We start from the raw sequence: 15,836 nt of genomic DNA, 5'->3' as shown, positions 1-15,836 counted from the left end.
AAGCCCATACAATTTTTTAGTAAATTATAAAATAAACGAAATTAATGGCTTAAAAACTAAAAATAGATAATTATTAAAAGGGGTATTTTCTTCTAATATTATTGTATTTTATATAATTTTAAAATAGGTTATAAAATTATAATAAAAAAACATAGATAGTTATTAAAAAAAAAAAAATACTAAACACATAAAAAATAGGTTTTTGTTTAATAAAAAAAAAATAATAATTAGGGTCCCAGAAACCCTAGAAGGACGAATCCCCTACCTATAAAAGGCAACCATTCTTCCTCACAAACCCTTGTTACACCAGTTCAGTCGTGCGGCTCTGCGAACAAGCCTCCCAAGGATGCAGATCTTCGTGAAAACCCTAACGGGTAAGACCATCACTCTCGAGGTCGAGAGCTCCGATACCATCGACAATGTCAAGGCCAAGATCCAGGACAAGGAGGGAATCCCCCCGGACCAGCAGCGTTTGATTTTCGCTGGAAAGCAGCTTGAGGACGGCCGAACTCTTGCCGACTACAATATCCAGAAGGAATCCACGCTGCACCTTGTGCTCCGTCTTAGGGGAGGCGCCAAGAAGCGAAAGAAGAAGACCTACACCAAGCCCAAGAAGATCAAGCACAAGCATAAGAAGGTCAAGCTCGCCGTCCTTCAGTTCTACAAGGTCGATGACTCTGGAAAGGTGCAGAGGCTCAGGAAGGAGTGCCCTAATGCCGAGTGCGGTGCTGGGACTTTCATGGCCAACCACTTTGATCGCCACTACTGCGGCAAATGTGGTTTGACCTACGTTTACAACAAAGCTGGTGGTGATTAGGTTTATCCGTTGTTTTTCATCATGTTTTCGTTTTATCTAAATGTTTAATTGTCGTTGAATTTTATCTAGAATTGCTCATCAAGCTTGTTTGAGTCTAGTTATTGACATGGATTTTGTTTTCTTATTGTCGATTTATTATCGTTTTTATGAAGATCCTCACATTTAGTCACTCCTTTGCGATTATCATCCTTGAAAAAACTGTTTAATTTTTAATGAATTATATGCTTATCCTAAAGTTCATATATTTGTGTTGAGGAGTTAACTTCCTGTTATTTTCTGTTCGATTGGTAAGTTTTCTGTTTTGGTAGTGCTCAAGTCCGACATATACTTAATGATTTTATTTGCTTTGTAATTTGATTCTTGAACGAACATTGATGTTCTTATCTTCCCTAATGTTATTGACGTATTCTAAGATCACTTGCAACGCGATGTGTTCTTCCTGCAATGCAGTGTATATTTTTTAATCGTTTTTTTAATGTAATTTAGTTTGAAGCGGTTTCAGTATTGTCTTCTTGGGTCACATTTGATGAAATATGTAAATATGATATTTTTCTAAAACCCCCGGTATTAACGTTTTTCACTTATAAGAATAACTCTGCTGTTACTAAGAGACCCACAGCATAAGCTAAACATGTTTGTACTGAACTATTTTAGTTTTTACAATTGTCTACAAATTGCCAAGTTCCCAACCATTGTTTAGTTTGTTTTCATATGTTTCCTTGCGAACTAATCACTGTTGTTACCTCTACAAATTGCTAAGTGGTGTGTTTCTTCGTTTGGCTGTGTTCTACAGCATCAATATCTAAGAACTAATGTTTAAGAACTAGATTAATATTTCTGAACTAGATCTTTATACCCATCTTCCTGTGTTTGTGGTTTGTTTGGCAAAACAAGATAGCTTATGTATATTACTTTATTTTTAGGTTACAACCTGCTTCCATTGGTTTAATTGATTATTTGGGGTTTCGTGATTATTTCTGACTTTTGATATATTGAATTTTTGTGAACTGCAGTTACTGTTTGATTCACTGTGTGTGTGTATGTTTGCCATACTGAAACCGATCGGGTAAGTGCCTGATACGTGTTGAGGATGTATTAGTTGATCTTGAGAAGCTAGTTTTGAATGGTCCATTTGAATCTTTTTGTTGGTTGAAGGCTCAGTCTGATGTTTGATCCATTGGTTGTTTATTCTATACTGGATTTTGAACCATGCATCTTGTTGATTATTTGGCTTGATCGTTTTTATTTTGGATATCAAGCTAAGACCGACTACGTCTTTGACCCTGTCATACTATTTCGATGTCGAATGGATGGAGCAAACCCAACACAGAAGTTCTCATGTTCTTATTCGTTTGGCGTGCTCCTTGCGCATGGTCTTGTTGCTTATTCCCATATGCTCAATGCTTATAAAGTTGCTAACCCAAATTTAAACCGCTGGAATCTAGATGTTACATGAGAAGACTTGGTAAAGGTAAATCATGGACATTTGTTTCTCCTTGATTTACTTGAATGCACAGCTTCATAGAGGATGGTGCAACATAATCCTTCAGCATTTATATGCAAGGGTTTTTTCCTCATTCCTCCCGCATGGAATGTTATTCGACCTTCTATCCGAACTTCGATTCTGTCACGATACCCAGTTATCTAAATCAATTTTTATGTAGTTATTGGTATGATTTTTACCTTGACAAACACCATTTTAGAAATGTGGCAACAAAATTTGATTATATCTTGCATGAAGCTATATAATTTTTGAATTATGCTAGTTTTTTAATCAATTTTCATATTTTCTAAGTAATCATTTGAATTCTTTACCAAATTTTATTGTTATACATTTAGTTTTCAAAACTTTGACAATTATCCTAACAGGTAGTATTCAAACAAATGGCAATACGCGTCTAACGATACCTTGAAACACAAAGTTGATGGCTCTATCAAGAGGTGTCAAACAAATGGCAATACGTGTCTAACGACCCTGAAACACAAAGCTGATGGCTCTATCAAGAGGGCTCATCTGTACGTATGTGAAATAGGCAAACATGGCAGAGAAGGTGGTGGGTAGGAGGGGATTGATTACTACCATTTGGGCCTTCAGACATCGAAGAAAGACAGAGATTCTAAAATGCAAAGAAGTTTTCGAAGCAGACATCATCGTAAAAACTCTCTGCACTTTCACTTTCATCAGTAAAACAGCACGGTCTCCTGAATCACAGCTGTTTGTTGCAAACATTGAAGGACAAAACAACGACACATGAGACAAACAAGCACCACTCACCCAGCTTCATTGAACTTCCAACTCTGTTCCCAACTTCCCAAAACTCTTCCAAGTGTTTTTCACCATTTAATGCCAAACTCCTTCATATCTGCTATAAGTTTGGAGTTCGCCTTCTTAGAACCTACAGACCCACACAGATTTTCTTTCACTTTACAACAATGAACCATCTCTTTGAACTTCCTGAAAAGATTTGCTATGTGCAATGTGGAATCTGCACCACCATTTTGCTGGTATGTTTGTGTTCTTCATTGTTCTTGAGCTTCAATTCGTGTGAATGATTTGTTCATGTGGAAAATGCAGGTCAGCGTGCCGTGCAGCAGCTTGTCGATGGAGGTGACCGTGACGTGCGGCCACTGCTCAAGCCTCCTTTCTGTTAACATGATGAGAGCCACTCTGGTTCCTCTTCATTTTCTGTCTTCTCTATCTCGCAATCTGGTATTTGGAGCCTTTTTCCTTCTTCCTCTTCTTGAATTCTGATTTAATAATCAGATGTTGTTGTTTGTCTCTATCTTTTTGTCCTTTCAGCCCAAAGAAGGTTGTAGAGAAATGAGTTCAGGGAAGTTGTTTGACAGTTTCATAAGATCAAACTTGAAATTTTCTGAGTATGAAGTTGAAGAAGGCTTGATTCCTGTCACACCTCCCTCTGTAAACAAACGTAAGAACATTGTGATTTCCAATTATAACAGCAAATCTCAAAAGTTCTAACTTGTTCATTTGTTTGGTTGAATGATCACTTCAAGCTCCTGAGAAAAGACAGCGTGTCCCATCAGCATACAACTGTTTCATCAAGTAAGATATCAAACTTTCAAACTTCTTACTCATTTTATAGTGAGTTTGGGATCACTTCTAATAGTAGAATATTAGTGATGGAAAGTTCTCCCCTGGCCGATATTAGCTATAGCCGATATTGTCTTCGCTCACACCCGTTCCTCTCTTTAATGGATATGGGATGTCACAATTGACTCTCCTTCGGGCCCCAGCGTCCTCGCTAGCACTCGTTTTCCTCTTCAATTGATGTGGGATCTCAATCTACCTACCCCTTCGAGGCTCAGCATCTTCGTTGATACTCGTTCCCCTCTTCAATCGATATGAGATTTTATCCACCCTCTTTCGGGGCTGAACGTTCTCACTGGCACTCGTTTCTTTTTCCAATCGATGTGAGATCTCACAATATAACTCCCTTTGGGGCTCAGCGTACAGCGCCCAGTGTCTGGCTCTTATACTATTTATAACAACCCAAGTCCAACGATAGCAAATATTGTCCTCTTTGAGCTTTCTCTTTCGAACTTTCTCTCAAGGTTTTAAAAATACGTCTTCTAGGGAGAGGTTTCTACGTCCTTATAAAGAATACTTCATTCCACTCTCCAACCGATGTGAGATCGACAAAGTGAGAAGCAATCTCTCACTCTTGGGAGAACCTAAAAGAACCTCTTAATAAATGAATAGATTCCAAGCCTTCCAAGCTTTCCAAGCCATCCAAAACCCACTTTAGTTGTTTAAAAGAATGAATCTAATCTGTTTTTGTTCGAAAAGGGATGAAATCAGAAGGCTCAAAGCTGAAAACCCTCAAATGACTCACAAGGAGGCCTTCAGAACAGCTGCAAAAAATGTAAGCAGCAGCAGCAGCAGTCTCAATCGACTTAATTATGATCTGATTCATAGCAATATGTTCTGTGAATCCTGAAATGATTTTGGTTTTGATTTTGATTTTGATTTTGATTTTGATTTTTCAGTGGGCAAACTTCCCTCCAACAATCCAACAAAAAGAAGACCCACAGAACACTCAAATTCCAGAGGTAAAAACACAATCTTTGAGATCAGAAGTTATGATATTCAATCAACTCTTCAAACCCATTACACCAAATGGAAAGCAAAACACAAATCATTCATAACGATGCTTGAAAATGCTCCTTTTCCAAAGCCACAAATTTATGAGACTTCCATTAAAAGGGTAGGAAAGGTCATAATAATGAAGAAGTTGGGGCGTTTTTGTGGCAATTTTAAGCAACTGACGCAGTAATCAGAGTTTGTGTGTTTGAAAAGTTTCAGGTTGAGAAGAATGGAAAGTGTTTCCCAAGGCATTCAGTTTTGACATAACTCACCATTTCAGTGGAAGCCATGCCTGCAATGCTTTCACTTTCTGCTCTCTCTTACTTCAAAAGGGCTGATGCCATTGGGAATCAAAGTTTCTTCCTTTTTTTCTCCTTTTCTCAGTCGATTAACTGTCTGGAAAGCTTTGATTTTTATAGAATCTTCTGCCATGTCGGTTTGTATTTCCTTTACTAAATCGCCCTTTTCAACTTTCAAACTATCAACCAGAATTCTTGGTTCAGAATGAAGAATTGAATGCCCACTTCCCACTCAAAATCAATTTCCATCCTACCAAAATAATTTTAACAATTTCAAAATACTTATGTTTAAAATTATTAGATAATATGAAATTGATGAACGTTCGATGTTCGTCTCAATTTAGGAAAATAGTGATGAGGTAAACGGACTTCTAACAAATTATAACATGAGTGTAATAATGGAAGATAAAAGGGTGCAGTTATATACAAATAGAGAGGTTCATTTAACCACTCGAACCCCATGAGAGTCTACAATGGAGAGGAGTCGTGAGATCCCATATCGGTTGGAGAAGGAAAATTAACATATCTTTTTAGGGTATAAAAATCTATTCCGAGTAGACACGTTTGAAAACTACGAACTTGACAGCAATACACTTAAGTTATAAGATCATCAAAAGGAACTAAATATGGATGAAAGCAGTATTAGTGCCAATTTTTTTTTTTATTTTTTTATTGTAATACTAAAATTTAAATTTTTAAAAATTAGGTGGGTAAGATATTATAATATTATTATTACTTTCAAAAATTATATTTAAAATTACTTAAATAGAAGTTTCTTTTTCAAAAATTATTATTATGGTTGAAAATAAAAAACAAAAACAAAAACAAATTGAGAATTTAATCGGAATAAGAATTGGAATAAGCATTTTTTCAAAAGAAGCCCATAAAATGGAATAAAAATACATTGGGGTGAGAGAGGCTCGAACTCTCGACCTCAGGATCACTCTTTAGCTATGAGACCTACGCGCTAGCCAACTGCGCCACCACCCCGTGATATGAGTTGGCTCCAAGAATTTAATTATTTATAAACAAAATAATTGTTTTTTAAGAATATCAGCCAAACGAGGCCAGAAGCCCATTAATTTCGTGGGCCTCAAAGAAGCCCATTAAAGAAGTACGGACTTTTCTCAAATTTCACTTGTCCCTTGAAGTAGAGAGAAACGAAAGTGAGAAATAAGGTTTTGTCGAGGCTTGTTCAAAAAATTGAAAATTCGCAAATAATACCTGCCATATTCCACCTTGGTTGGAGAAAGGAATAAAACATTTTTTTGTTGATNTTTTTTTTTTTTTTTTTTTTTTTCTACTCAATATTATTACTTTTATTAAAATATTTTAAAAAATAGGAAAAAAATTGCTTTTCTAGAATATAGGAAAAAAATTGATTTTCTAGAATATCGGCTAAACAATCCAGAAAGTATCGTCATGGGCCTTGAGGCACATGGCCTATAATTAATTCTGTGGGCCTCCAAGACGCCCATAAAATGGAGTAAAAATATATTGGGGTGAGAGAGGCTCGAACTCTCGACCTCAGGATCACTCTTTAGCTATGAGACCTACGCGCTAGCCAACTGCGCCACCACCCCATTGACGTGAATTGTTACCTAGAATTATTTATTTTATAAAACATGAAAAACAATTGTTTCAGCAAAGGATCAGGAAAGTGTCGTCTTGGGCCTCGAAGGCCAGAAGCCCATAATTACGTGGGCCTAAAAAAGCCCATGAAAGAAGTATGGTGTTTTCTCAAATTTTACTTGTATCTTGAAAACGAATATGAACTTTGAGCTAAATAAGATTTACAGGAAAATTGTGGACTTCAGTACTACCAACCATTTCTTATAAGGGGTGCAAACCTTTCATTAACAAATACATTTCAAAATCGTAAGGCTGATGACGATACGTAATGTGTCAAAGTGGACGATATTTGTTAGTGGTGTGTTTGAGTTGTTACAAATGGTATAGCAAAACACCGAGCGGTGTGTCAACGAGGATATTGGGTCCCCAAAGGGGTGAATTGTGAGATCATACATCAGTTGGAGAGGGGAATGAAACATTCATTATAAGGGCGTGGAAACCTCTCCTTAACATACACATTCTAAAACCGTGAGTCTGACGCCGATACGTAACCACTTTGACTCGAAAATATTGGCTAGCGGTAGTCTTTGACTATTACAATACCCCTATAAAAAATGGCCCACGAGTAAAACCACTCTGAGGTATTTTTCTATTTACAATGTGGGTGCATAGACTTAACGGACACTTGAGGAGGATTTTCACCAAATTCTTCAAATAAAAATCAACGTGTTTGTGTCATTGAAAAATTATCAATCATGGTAGCGGGAACTTATTCATAATCGACACATTGTTCAATTCTCTATACTCGATATACAATTGAAGGGTCTCATCCTTCTTAACAAATAACCCTAGGGCAACCTAGTATAATCATACATTCTAAGCTAGAGTTCCCATAAAGAAAAAATGTAAAATTTTAAGTTGATATAATTAATATTAAATATATCATTCATATATCTAATGTGGCTGATACATTTAATATCACGTGTAATGTATTTTATATCGAGTATATATAAAAGTATATCGATACAAATTATATTACTCAATCATAAATAAATCTAACATTATACTTAAATATATTATTGTATAGAATTTCCTAATTGTTCTTGTTTGGAAATGACTAAAAGATTTAAATCTAAGAATTAATTTTTTTTTTTATAACTAAAAGGATTGTAACCCAATAGTTGTGTACGTGGAGATCCAAACTACAACTATCAATCTATCGAAGAAGGTTAGAGCTTAACAATTGAGCTAATTTTTCTCTCTCCTTCTCTCAAGTTCTCAAAAGATTCCGTTTCCGGCGCCGGCGTCCAAGGTGAGTTCCCAATCTTCTACCGGAAACGTCTTTTTCAGAGAGGTTTTTGTGTTTAATTCGTGTCTGCTCCGGCCATGTTGGGTTTTGCTTACTTCAAGCTCTTAATCGAACGGCTTGTTTATTGTTATCTTCTTCGGATCGTTTCTTATCAATTCCGGATCCGATTTTCTGTATCTTAGGTTAAATGATTTCAAGGTTTCTGTCGGCAGCGATGTTGGAAAGATCTCCTGTGGTGATGGAAAGGAGTTCTTGAATTTTGATTTCAGCTTCTGATGTTTCGAGATTGTTGTTCCATGAAAAGTTCTGGGTTGACTTTAGGTCAACGTTTTGGGCTTCCCCATGAGTTTGATTTGATGTTTTCTAGTTGAATTGTTGGGATTCATTCCGTGGTCTGAATGGATAAAGGAAAAATGGATTGATTTTTCATTGTTTTTGAATCTTTCTTGGTGTTGGTATTAAGCTAAGAATCAATAACAGGAAAAAGTCCAGGAAGTTTCTCTTTGAAACATTGGTTTTAGCATAGCTCTAAGATATATGCCTTCTACTAAAGATGTCAGATAGTTAGAGGTTCGAATCCATCACGAGCTAGAACTCAAAACATCTCTTGACAGAAGCATTGTTCGTCTAAATGACGCTTCGAGATGTCGGAGACTAACTCTTTGGTTGGTCTTTCAGGGGAGGGAGGTTGTTTAGCATTTCACAGAGGGGACTTAGTAGCAAATTGGGAATTATTTACAGACCCAAGTGAAAGAAAGAAATGGGTTCTGAAGGTCCAGGTGGGGTTACCATTCATGTGACTGGATTTAAGAAGTTCCATGGGGTTGCTGAAAATCCTACCGAGGCTATCGTCGATAACTTGAAGGCATTCGTCGAAGAAACAGGATTGCCTGCTGGTGTCACTCTTGGAAGTTGTACAGTTCTTGATGTTGCTGGAGATGGTGCTCTTCCACTGCTTTACAAAGTTCTGGAATCTGGCATCTCAAATGTCACAGAAACTACCACAAACTCATATGGGTCAGTTTTTTTTTTAACACATCTCTCTTTAGGCCAATTGTTCTGTATAGTGCAAAGAAGATAAATTGGAGAAAGTAGAAGTATCTATAGGGACTTCTAGATTTAGTGAATTCATTACATAAATTTTAAGAACCACCTCAGTTAAATGAACAAGTTCTTCATTTAAAAGGTAACAGCATTACATTATATTTGATAAGCTTGTGCATTCGACTAATATTTCTATCCTATCAAGATAGGCCACACACAGCAAAGGAAAATTTTTGTATATACTGCTATGTAGCAAAATTTCCGTTTGTGTATATCTGAGATATGATTAATAATGAATACTCAAATCTGGAGAGGATTTGTTCATGTTTGTTCAGCTTCACTTGGGAGTCAATAGTGGTTCGGCGAGGTTTGCTGTTGAATGGCAAGCTGTAAACGAAGCTACTTTTCGTTATCCAGACGAACTCGGATGGCAGCCTCAGGTTGATTTCCTCTCTTACTTCTTGAGCTGTTATTGTATGTCTACAAAAAGCAGAACAATATATAGACATTTCATCAAAATTCAGTATCATTTCTATTTGCTGAAGAGAAAAGATTAGATCATGGTATTAAGAACAAATGACAAGGAAAAGAAAAACCAAAAACAATGAAAATCTATGAGAACCAAACCAGTTTGTTTGCCTTTTTCTTTTCATTGTTGTTCTTTTTAACCCAGAAACTTCCAATAGTCATGGAGGATGGGGAAATCTCAATGATTAGAAAGGTACTTCTCTCTGGCCTTTTTCTGAATTTTATCATAGGCTTGGGATGTAACTTACTGTCAATCATTGTTTCAAGACATCCTGCTCGGCTCCGACGATCTTAGAGAGGTTGAAGGCGAAAAGCTACAACGTGATATTATCGGAGGATGCGGGTCGTTTTGTTTGCAATTATGTATATTACGATTCCCTCAGATTGGCAGAACAGAAGGGTCACAAATCCTTGTTTGTCCATGTTCCTCTGTTTTCAAAGATCAACAAAGAAACCCAGATGCGTTTTGTTCATTCACTTTTAGAAGCCATTGCGTCTACATGTTGAAAATTGTTTTGATTGCAGTGATTGCTCCATCAGTTCTGTAAATGTTAATATCCAAGCTGTGGACGCTGTTTCTTGCAAGGAAGGGCTTTTCTCACAAGGGACAAAAGAAGTGTAGATTCTGGTTTGCTTTGCTCCACTATTTTTGGAAACTCCTTGTCTGGTGACTGACTGATCAATTCATGTAATAAAAACAAAAATCAGAATAGGCAGCAGACTATATGAAATCATTGAAATGTATTGTTCATATTCTAATGTAAAATGCTTCATCTAGGATGAAAAATGTAGGATTTCATTTAATACTGTGATAAATTCTTGATTATACATATGTAGAAATCTGGGTTAAATTCTTTTTGTTATTTTTGTTGACAGTAATGGAAGCGGAAGCACACTGCTAGCAGATATTGTTCCCTTTAAGCTTTTCCTTAAAACGCGTCTGTTAGAAAGAAGTTTCCACACCCTTATAAAGAATATTTTGTCTAACTTTCCAACCAACGTAGGATCTCACAACGATAAATGCTACCACAAGTCAGCCGACACGATCATGTCAATTGCCAAAAATGTTGGAAGGACAGGACTTAATGAATGGGTTTTATGTGGTTCGAGCATTTGGGTTTCGTATGTTATTATTTATGAGTATTTGGAGACTTTTTCTCCACATTTTAAATGTACAGAAACTATTTTCACCATGCATAGAAGAAGCTTCAGAGTTGAGATTGCTCAGAAAAAAGAAATTGTGAAATGAGCCCAAAACAAAGAGAGAGGGACGGGGGAGAAACAAAACAAAACGCCTCAATGGCGGTGTTGAATTTGGTGTGCTGGTTTTAGAGTAAAGCAAAGAAACTTCAAGTTTTTCTCTTCTACTTTACGTGTAGGCATATTGGGAAATGGCGACCTCCCCTTAATCTGCTTTCAAGCAAAGCCATATTGCCCACTAAAATGGCTACTTTATTTTCCCTTATAAATTCTAACCTCTTTCATTGCATCATTGTATTAACACAAATTACTCTACTAATCTCTTCTACCAAGTCGACTGAAAATGGATAAATTCTTCCTGCTTTCCCTTCTTGGTATGCTGATCATTGTCTATGGAGTTTCAGGGAGTATCGTGCCTGATGGCAACATTGACATGGTTAAAGAACTCGAAAGTTTCGACATTGAAGAAGAGGACGACAGTGCGGTGGACACATATGCGGTACCGGTGTGGAGAAGTGAGCACGGGAGCAAGATTCTGATAAATGTGGATAGTTTTGACGCGGTTGGAGATGGAGTTACAGATGACACTATGGTACATAGATATTTCTGTTCGGAAATATGGATTTTGCAGAGACAATACTGAACTGAAGTGTTTATTTTGCAATCAGGCTTTCAGGAAGGCATGGGAGACTGCTTGCAGCTCTTCAAATTCAGTTCTTTTGGTGCCAAAAGAAGGGAGATATCTGGTGAATGCAACTAAGTTTAAAGGGCCATGCAAACATGGTATGGTAATCCAGGTAAGTCATAGGATTATAAGGATTCTTTTCCCCCAAACATATAAGGAGGGAAGATCATGGTTGAAAGTTAAGAGTTGACATTGCAGATTGAAGGAACAATAGTTGCACCAGATGAACCAGAGAATTGGGATCCAAAACTTCCCCGTCAATGGCTGGAGTTTACAAAACTAAGTGCAGCTACCTTTCAAGGGGATGGAATTATCGACGGCTCCGGTGAGAAATGGTGGGCAGAATCCTGTAAAAAGAACAAGTCCAGGGTAAATTCTTGAACCATCTCTTAGCTTGTTTCTCTAGCTATGTTATTGAAATCTTAATCATTTCTGGTTTTCTGGTTGCTTTTTTTCCAGCCTTGCAAAGGAGCACCAACAGTAAGAACAAAACTACTTTCCTCCCAGTGGAAACCATGATTTTTCCTTGTGTAACACATTCTGATTTGAGGGATTTCTTGCAGGCATTAACCATAGAGTCGAGTTCAAATATAAGAGTAAAAGGCCTAACCATTCAGAACAGCCAACAGATGCATTTCATCATTGCGCGGTCTAAAACTGTTCGAGTTTCGGAGGTAAGAGTGTCAGCTCCAGGAGATAGCCCCAACACCGACGGGATCCACATCACGCAATCAACTAATGTCGTAGTTGAAAACTGCAAGATTTCAACAGGTTTTCTTCATTCTGACATTCATCATGTTACCTTTAACACCACTATTTCACCCTCTAACAGGTTATATGCAGGTGATGACTGCATCTCCATTGTCAATGCTAGCTCTGGCATCAAGATGAAGAGAATATCATGTGGACCAGGACATGGGATCAGGTATCTGCAAATGTTTGCATTTATTTCAAGCACCAAAACCATATCAATGTCTTAAGAATTCCTTTCTCTTTTTGTTTGTGTTCCTTAGCATTGGAAGTTTAGGGAAAGACAACTCCACTGGTATTGTAACAAAGGTGGTGTTAGACACAGCCTTCCTCAGAGAGACAACAAATGGTGTTAGAATCAAGACCTGGCAGGTTAGAATCACATCTTTAACCACCATGTTGGTACTTACTTTTACCAAGAACAAGGGGAAACTCTGTCTGTGCATATGGTACAGGGAGGTTCGGGATATGTTCGCGCCGTTCGGTTCGAAAATGTGAGAATGGAAAATGTTGAGAACCCCATTATCATCGATCAGTTCTACTGTGACCATACTACTTGTGAACCTCAGGTATTACCCTCAAAATGCAGAATTTAGTTTGTCCATTATCCATCATGGAGTCCAATACACTATTTTCTGTCAGGCATCTGCCGTGAAAATAAGCCAAATCATGTACCGGAACATAAGTGGAACCACAACGAGCAAGAACGCGATGAAGTTCGCCTGCAGCGACAGCTTTCCATGCAGCAACATAATTCTAAGCAATGTCAATTTGGAGAAGACGGATGGAACAGTGGAGACCTACTGCCACGCCGCTCAAGGCTTTGGATATGGCGTGGTGCATCCATCAGCAGACTGCTTAAGTTCCAGCGACAATGACATTGCAGCTTCAGATGAGACCCAAGTTCCGGAGCTGGAGGCAGTGCAAATCCCTACTGAGCGGCACATAGTTCACACTGAGCTCTGACCTTCATGTCCTGTCCATCTAAACTAAACTCAGCAAATATTTGTAGCATATATACATAGCACTCACAATTATACCTACCCTTTTGGAATCTAAATAGAAATATAGACTACCAAGTAAATGATTGTAATATTTCTTGAAGAAAGCATACATATTTTGAATTTATAGTAATGGTTTTTTAATACCAGAGTTCATTGCATATGGTTTATGGCCTTCCAGTTCTAAGTATATATAATACACACAAATGCGTAGATGGGGACTAGTGGATAATAGTGAGAAACGAAAGGGAAGATTGAGGAAGTAGGGCCGGTGTTAATGGAGGAATAATGGTTAAAATATCATTAGTTCAATCGGGTCGGACCCAATAATTACATGAACAAATAAAGATATCTAGATATTTAAGGAATCGATTTTCTGGCTTCTACTATAAATACTAGTCCACTTTATCTAGATTTTCATCTCAAAAAGAAATCCAAAACACAGAATGAACACAGAATGAACACAGAATGTAGTAATATTATATAGAAAAGTGTCTTAAAATTGATGTACATAAAGAGTATGAGTATTTTTCACAAAAAGTTGTGTTCATCAGTAACGTGGGCACCCAGAAAACAGATGGAACTCGAGCATTCCTTTCAGAAATAAAAAATAAAAACAGAGCAGTTTCTGGTAGAATATCAACTTCTTGAAAGCGAAAGAAGGCGTACAGTAGAAGTGTCATGGAACAAGACAAAGTGGCTCACAAACGGATCCGTGAGGCTTGGCAAAAGAAAGTGCCTTTTTGCGTGGAATAAAGACAGAAATTGTAGGGACGGAAGAGCCATATCTAAAGGCGAGGAATCAAAATCGAGTTGGGACATAAATGGAGGTGATAATAGTAAGGGCGTGTCTGGGAATAAGGCTTTTCTAACCACATGTACAATAATAAGATGGGTAAATTATAAAACTTATCTTAAATATATTTATCTAATGTCCTTAATTATTAAAATGATTAAACACATAAATATGGAAACATAAAAAGCAAATATAGAATGGTGTGCATGGAAGATAAGGGAATAAAAGAGTGATGTAGGCATAGTTATTATATTTATGGAGTTCACGAGAAGGCTCTAACCAACAGACAATATCATGTTTTAATTAAAAAATTAGACAGGATAATAATCATGTGATTTAATACAAGCTTTTGAATTTTGGGCATCTTTTAGAATTTTAATTTCTAACGAAACTTAAAAGTTTTAAAGTGTCGAGGAAAAAAACGTTTTAAAGATAAAGAATGATGTTGGAAGAAAAGTTATCAATAGAACATGAGTGAAGAAACAAAATTGATGAGAAGAAAGAAAAAAAAGTGCAAGCTTATTTGTTTGAATATCATTTCATTTTAATGTGAAAAATATTTTCAAATGATCCGGAAATTTAGGCTATATATAATTGCTACCTATTTATTTCATTTTTTTCAATTACATTCTGTCATAAAAAAACATGTTACAGATTTATAATAAAAGTTTAACACCTCATCATATTATATTTTATTAATAGTTGTATTTCAAGTGTAAATAACAACATACATTGATATAATTAATGTTTTAAATGGGCAAACAATAATTTAATGATACGGAGAACCTTAAATACCTGAGAATTACTTAAAAAGCATATTTGGTAGTTGTTAACAGAGGGCTAGAAAGGAGAGAATTAGGGAAGTCAATGAAAGAATTAGACAGACGTAAAGACAACAAGATTCAGGAGCCTAGCTAGCCACACAGATATGTATGCATCCAAAGAGCTTTAAATACTCACAGTCGCACCAACCTTTTTAAAATCAACTATTTCTTCCCATTTTTCCATTTCATGTCATTTTCACCCAAACAAAACAACCAACCAAGACAAAGACAATAGCAGCAGGAGGAGGAGAAGAAGGCCCAGTTAAGAGGCACAGCAAGAGCATCAAAGAAAAATTGAAGGGGCAAATAGCAAAAACGACAACCAAACGTAGGCCAGGCCATCTATAAACAATTAAGCGTGCCAATGCACTTCCATGTTCCTCTCTCTCCTTTTAACTATCCAAGTATCTCTAGTGTGAGATTCCACATTGATTCGAGAGAGGAACGAAGGCTAGCGAAGATGCTGAACCTCAAAGGAGGTGAATAGTGAGATCCCACATTGACGGGAGAGGGGAACAAGTGCCACCAAGAACGTTGGATCTCAAAGAAAGTCAAAGAAAGTGTATTGTGAGATCCCACATGACGGAAGAGGAGAGCAAGTACCAGCGAGGACGCTGGGCCCCAAAGTATTCTTTATAAGGGTGGAAACTTATCCCTGACAAACGCATTTTAAAAACCATGAGAAAGTTGAAAGGGAAAGTAAAATATAGACGATATCTACTCAGGGTGAACTTAAGTTGTTACCGGTGCGTTAATAATTGGACATATTCTAGAATTCACGTCTTACCCATTATTATGAGTCGACCTCAAGGAATAACTTTTTGTGGGGAAGGAGTCCTATTACGTAGTGGGAAGTTGGCAGAGAGAAGATTGGCCCGTGATAACTGCTGCATGTGACTATTATGA

At 37.0% G+C, this 15,836-nt stretch overlaps 2 protein-coding genes, 2 non-coding genes and 1 pseudogene across 7 annotated transcripts; 3 read left to right on the top strand and 2 right to left on the bottom strand.

The window, feature by feature from the left end:
* The first annotated feature begins 288 nt into the window (after positions 1-288).
* LOC111776608 (ubiquitin-40S ribosomal protein S27a) lies at positions 289-986 on the top strand. Its single transcript, XM_023655998.1, has one exon. It carries the CDS (start codon positions 347-349, stop codon positions 815-817), a length of 471 nt encoding a protein of 156 aa, XP_023511766.1. The 5' UTR covers positions 289-346; the 3' UTR covers positions 818-986.
* Positions 987-2,977: 1,991 nt separating this feature from the next.
* LOC111776571 (axial regulator YABBY 4) lies at positions 2,978-5,439 on the top strand. 3 transcript variants are annotated; one of them, XM_023655996.1, is made up of 7 exons: positions 3,115-3,322; positions 3,393-3,527; positions 3,618-3,747; positions 3,833-3,881; positions 4,626-4,701; positions 4,826-4,888; positions 5,142-5,439. In XM_023655996.1, exons 1-7 carry the CDS (start codon positions 3,251-3,253, stop codon positions 5,187-5,189), a joined length of 573 nt encoding a protein of 190 aa, XP_023511764.1. In that variant the 5' UTR covers positions 3,115-3,250; the 3' UTR covers positions 5,190-5,439. The 3 variants fall into 3 exon arrangements, with proteins under 3 accessions (XP_023511765.1, XP_023511764.1, XP_023511763.1); XM_023655995.1 differs by having other exon boundaries at positions 5,136-5,439; XM_023655997.1 differs by lacking the exon at positions 5,142-5,439 and having other exon boundaries at positions 2,978-3,322; positions 4,826-5,110.
* A 687-nt stretch (positions 5,440-6,126) lies between these two features.
* On the bottom strand, positions 6,127-6,211 carry TRNAM-CAU. Its single transcript is given in 2 exon segments — positions 6,127-6,162; positions 6,174-6,211. It is a non-coding gene; the product is annotated as a tRNA-Met (tRNA).
* Positions 6,212-6,719: 508 nt separating this feature from the next.
* On the bottom strand, positions 6,720-6,804 carry TRNAM-CAU. The gene is given in 2 exon segments: positions 6,720-6,755; positions 6,767-6,804. It is a non-coding gene; the product is annotated as a tRNA-Met (tRNA).
* A 1,152-nt stretch (positions 6,805-7,956) lies between these two features.
* Positions 7,957-13,459, top strand: LOC111795176 (annotated as a pseudogene). Its single transcript, XR_002815164.1, has 14 exons — positions 7,957-8,105; positions 8,285-9,119; positions 9,482-9,586; positions 9,820-9,867; positions 9,942-10,017; positions 11,279-11,466; positions 11,543-11,671; positions 11,758-11,928; positions 12,019-12,039; positions 12,123-12,330; positions 12,403-12,484; positions 12,573-12,681; positions 12,765-12,878; positions 12,952-13,459. The product of XR_002815164.1 is annotated as a probable polygalacturonase At1g80170 (transcript).
* Positions 13,460-15,836: the final 2,377 nt, after the last annotated feature.

The sequence above is a fragment of the Cucurbita pepo genome, chromosome LG01 (assembly GCF_002806865.2).
Source record: "Cucurbita pepo subsp. pepo cultivar mu-cu-16 chromosome LG01, ASM280686v2, whole genome shotgun sequence".
In the NCBI taxonomy this organism is placed as follows: domain Eukaryota; kingdom Viridiplantae; phylum Streptophyta; class Magnoliopsida; order Cucurbitales; family Cucurbitaceae; genus Cucurbita; species Cucurbita pepo.
This window is presented reverse-complemented; position numbering and strand designations above follow the sequence as displayed.

Bases quoted from the DNA above. Each gene is read 5' to 3' on its own strand.
- LOC111776608 (XM_023655998.1), top strand. From the start codon at position 347: ATGCAGATCTTCGTGAAAACCCTAACGGGTAAGACCATCACTCTCGAG.
- LOC111776571 (XM_023655997.1), top strand. From the start codon at position 3,251: ATGAACCATCTCTTTGAACTTCCTGAAAAGATTTGCTATGTGCAATGT. The intron at 3,748-3,832 runs GTAAGAACATTG...GATCACTTCAAG, and splicing joins ACCTCCCTCTGTAAACAAAC to CTCCTGAGAAAAGACAGCGT. The intron at 4,702-4,825 runs GTAAGCAGCAGC...TTGATTTTTCAG, and splicing joins TCAGAACAGCTGCAAAAAAT to TGGGCAAACTTCCCTCCAAC.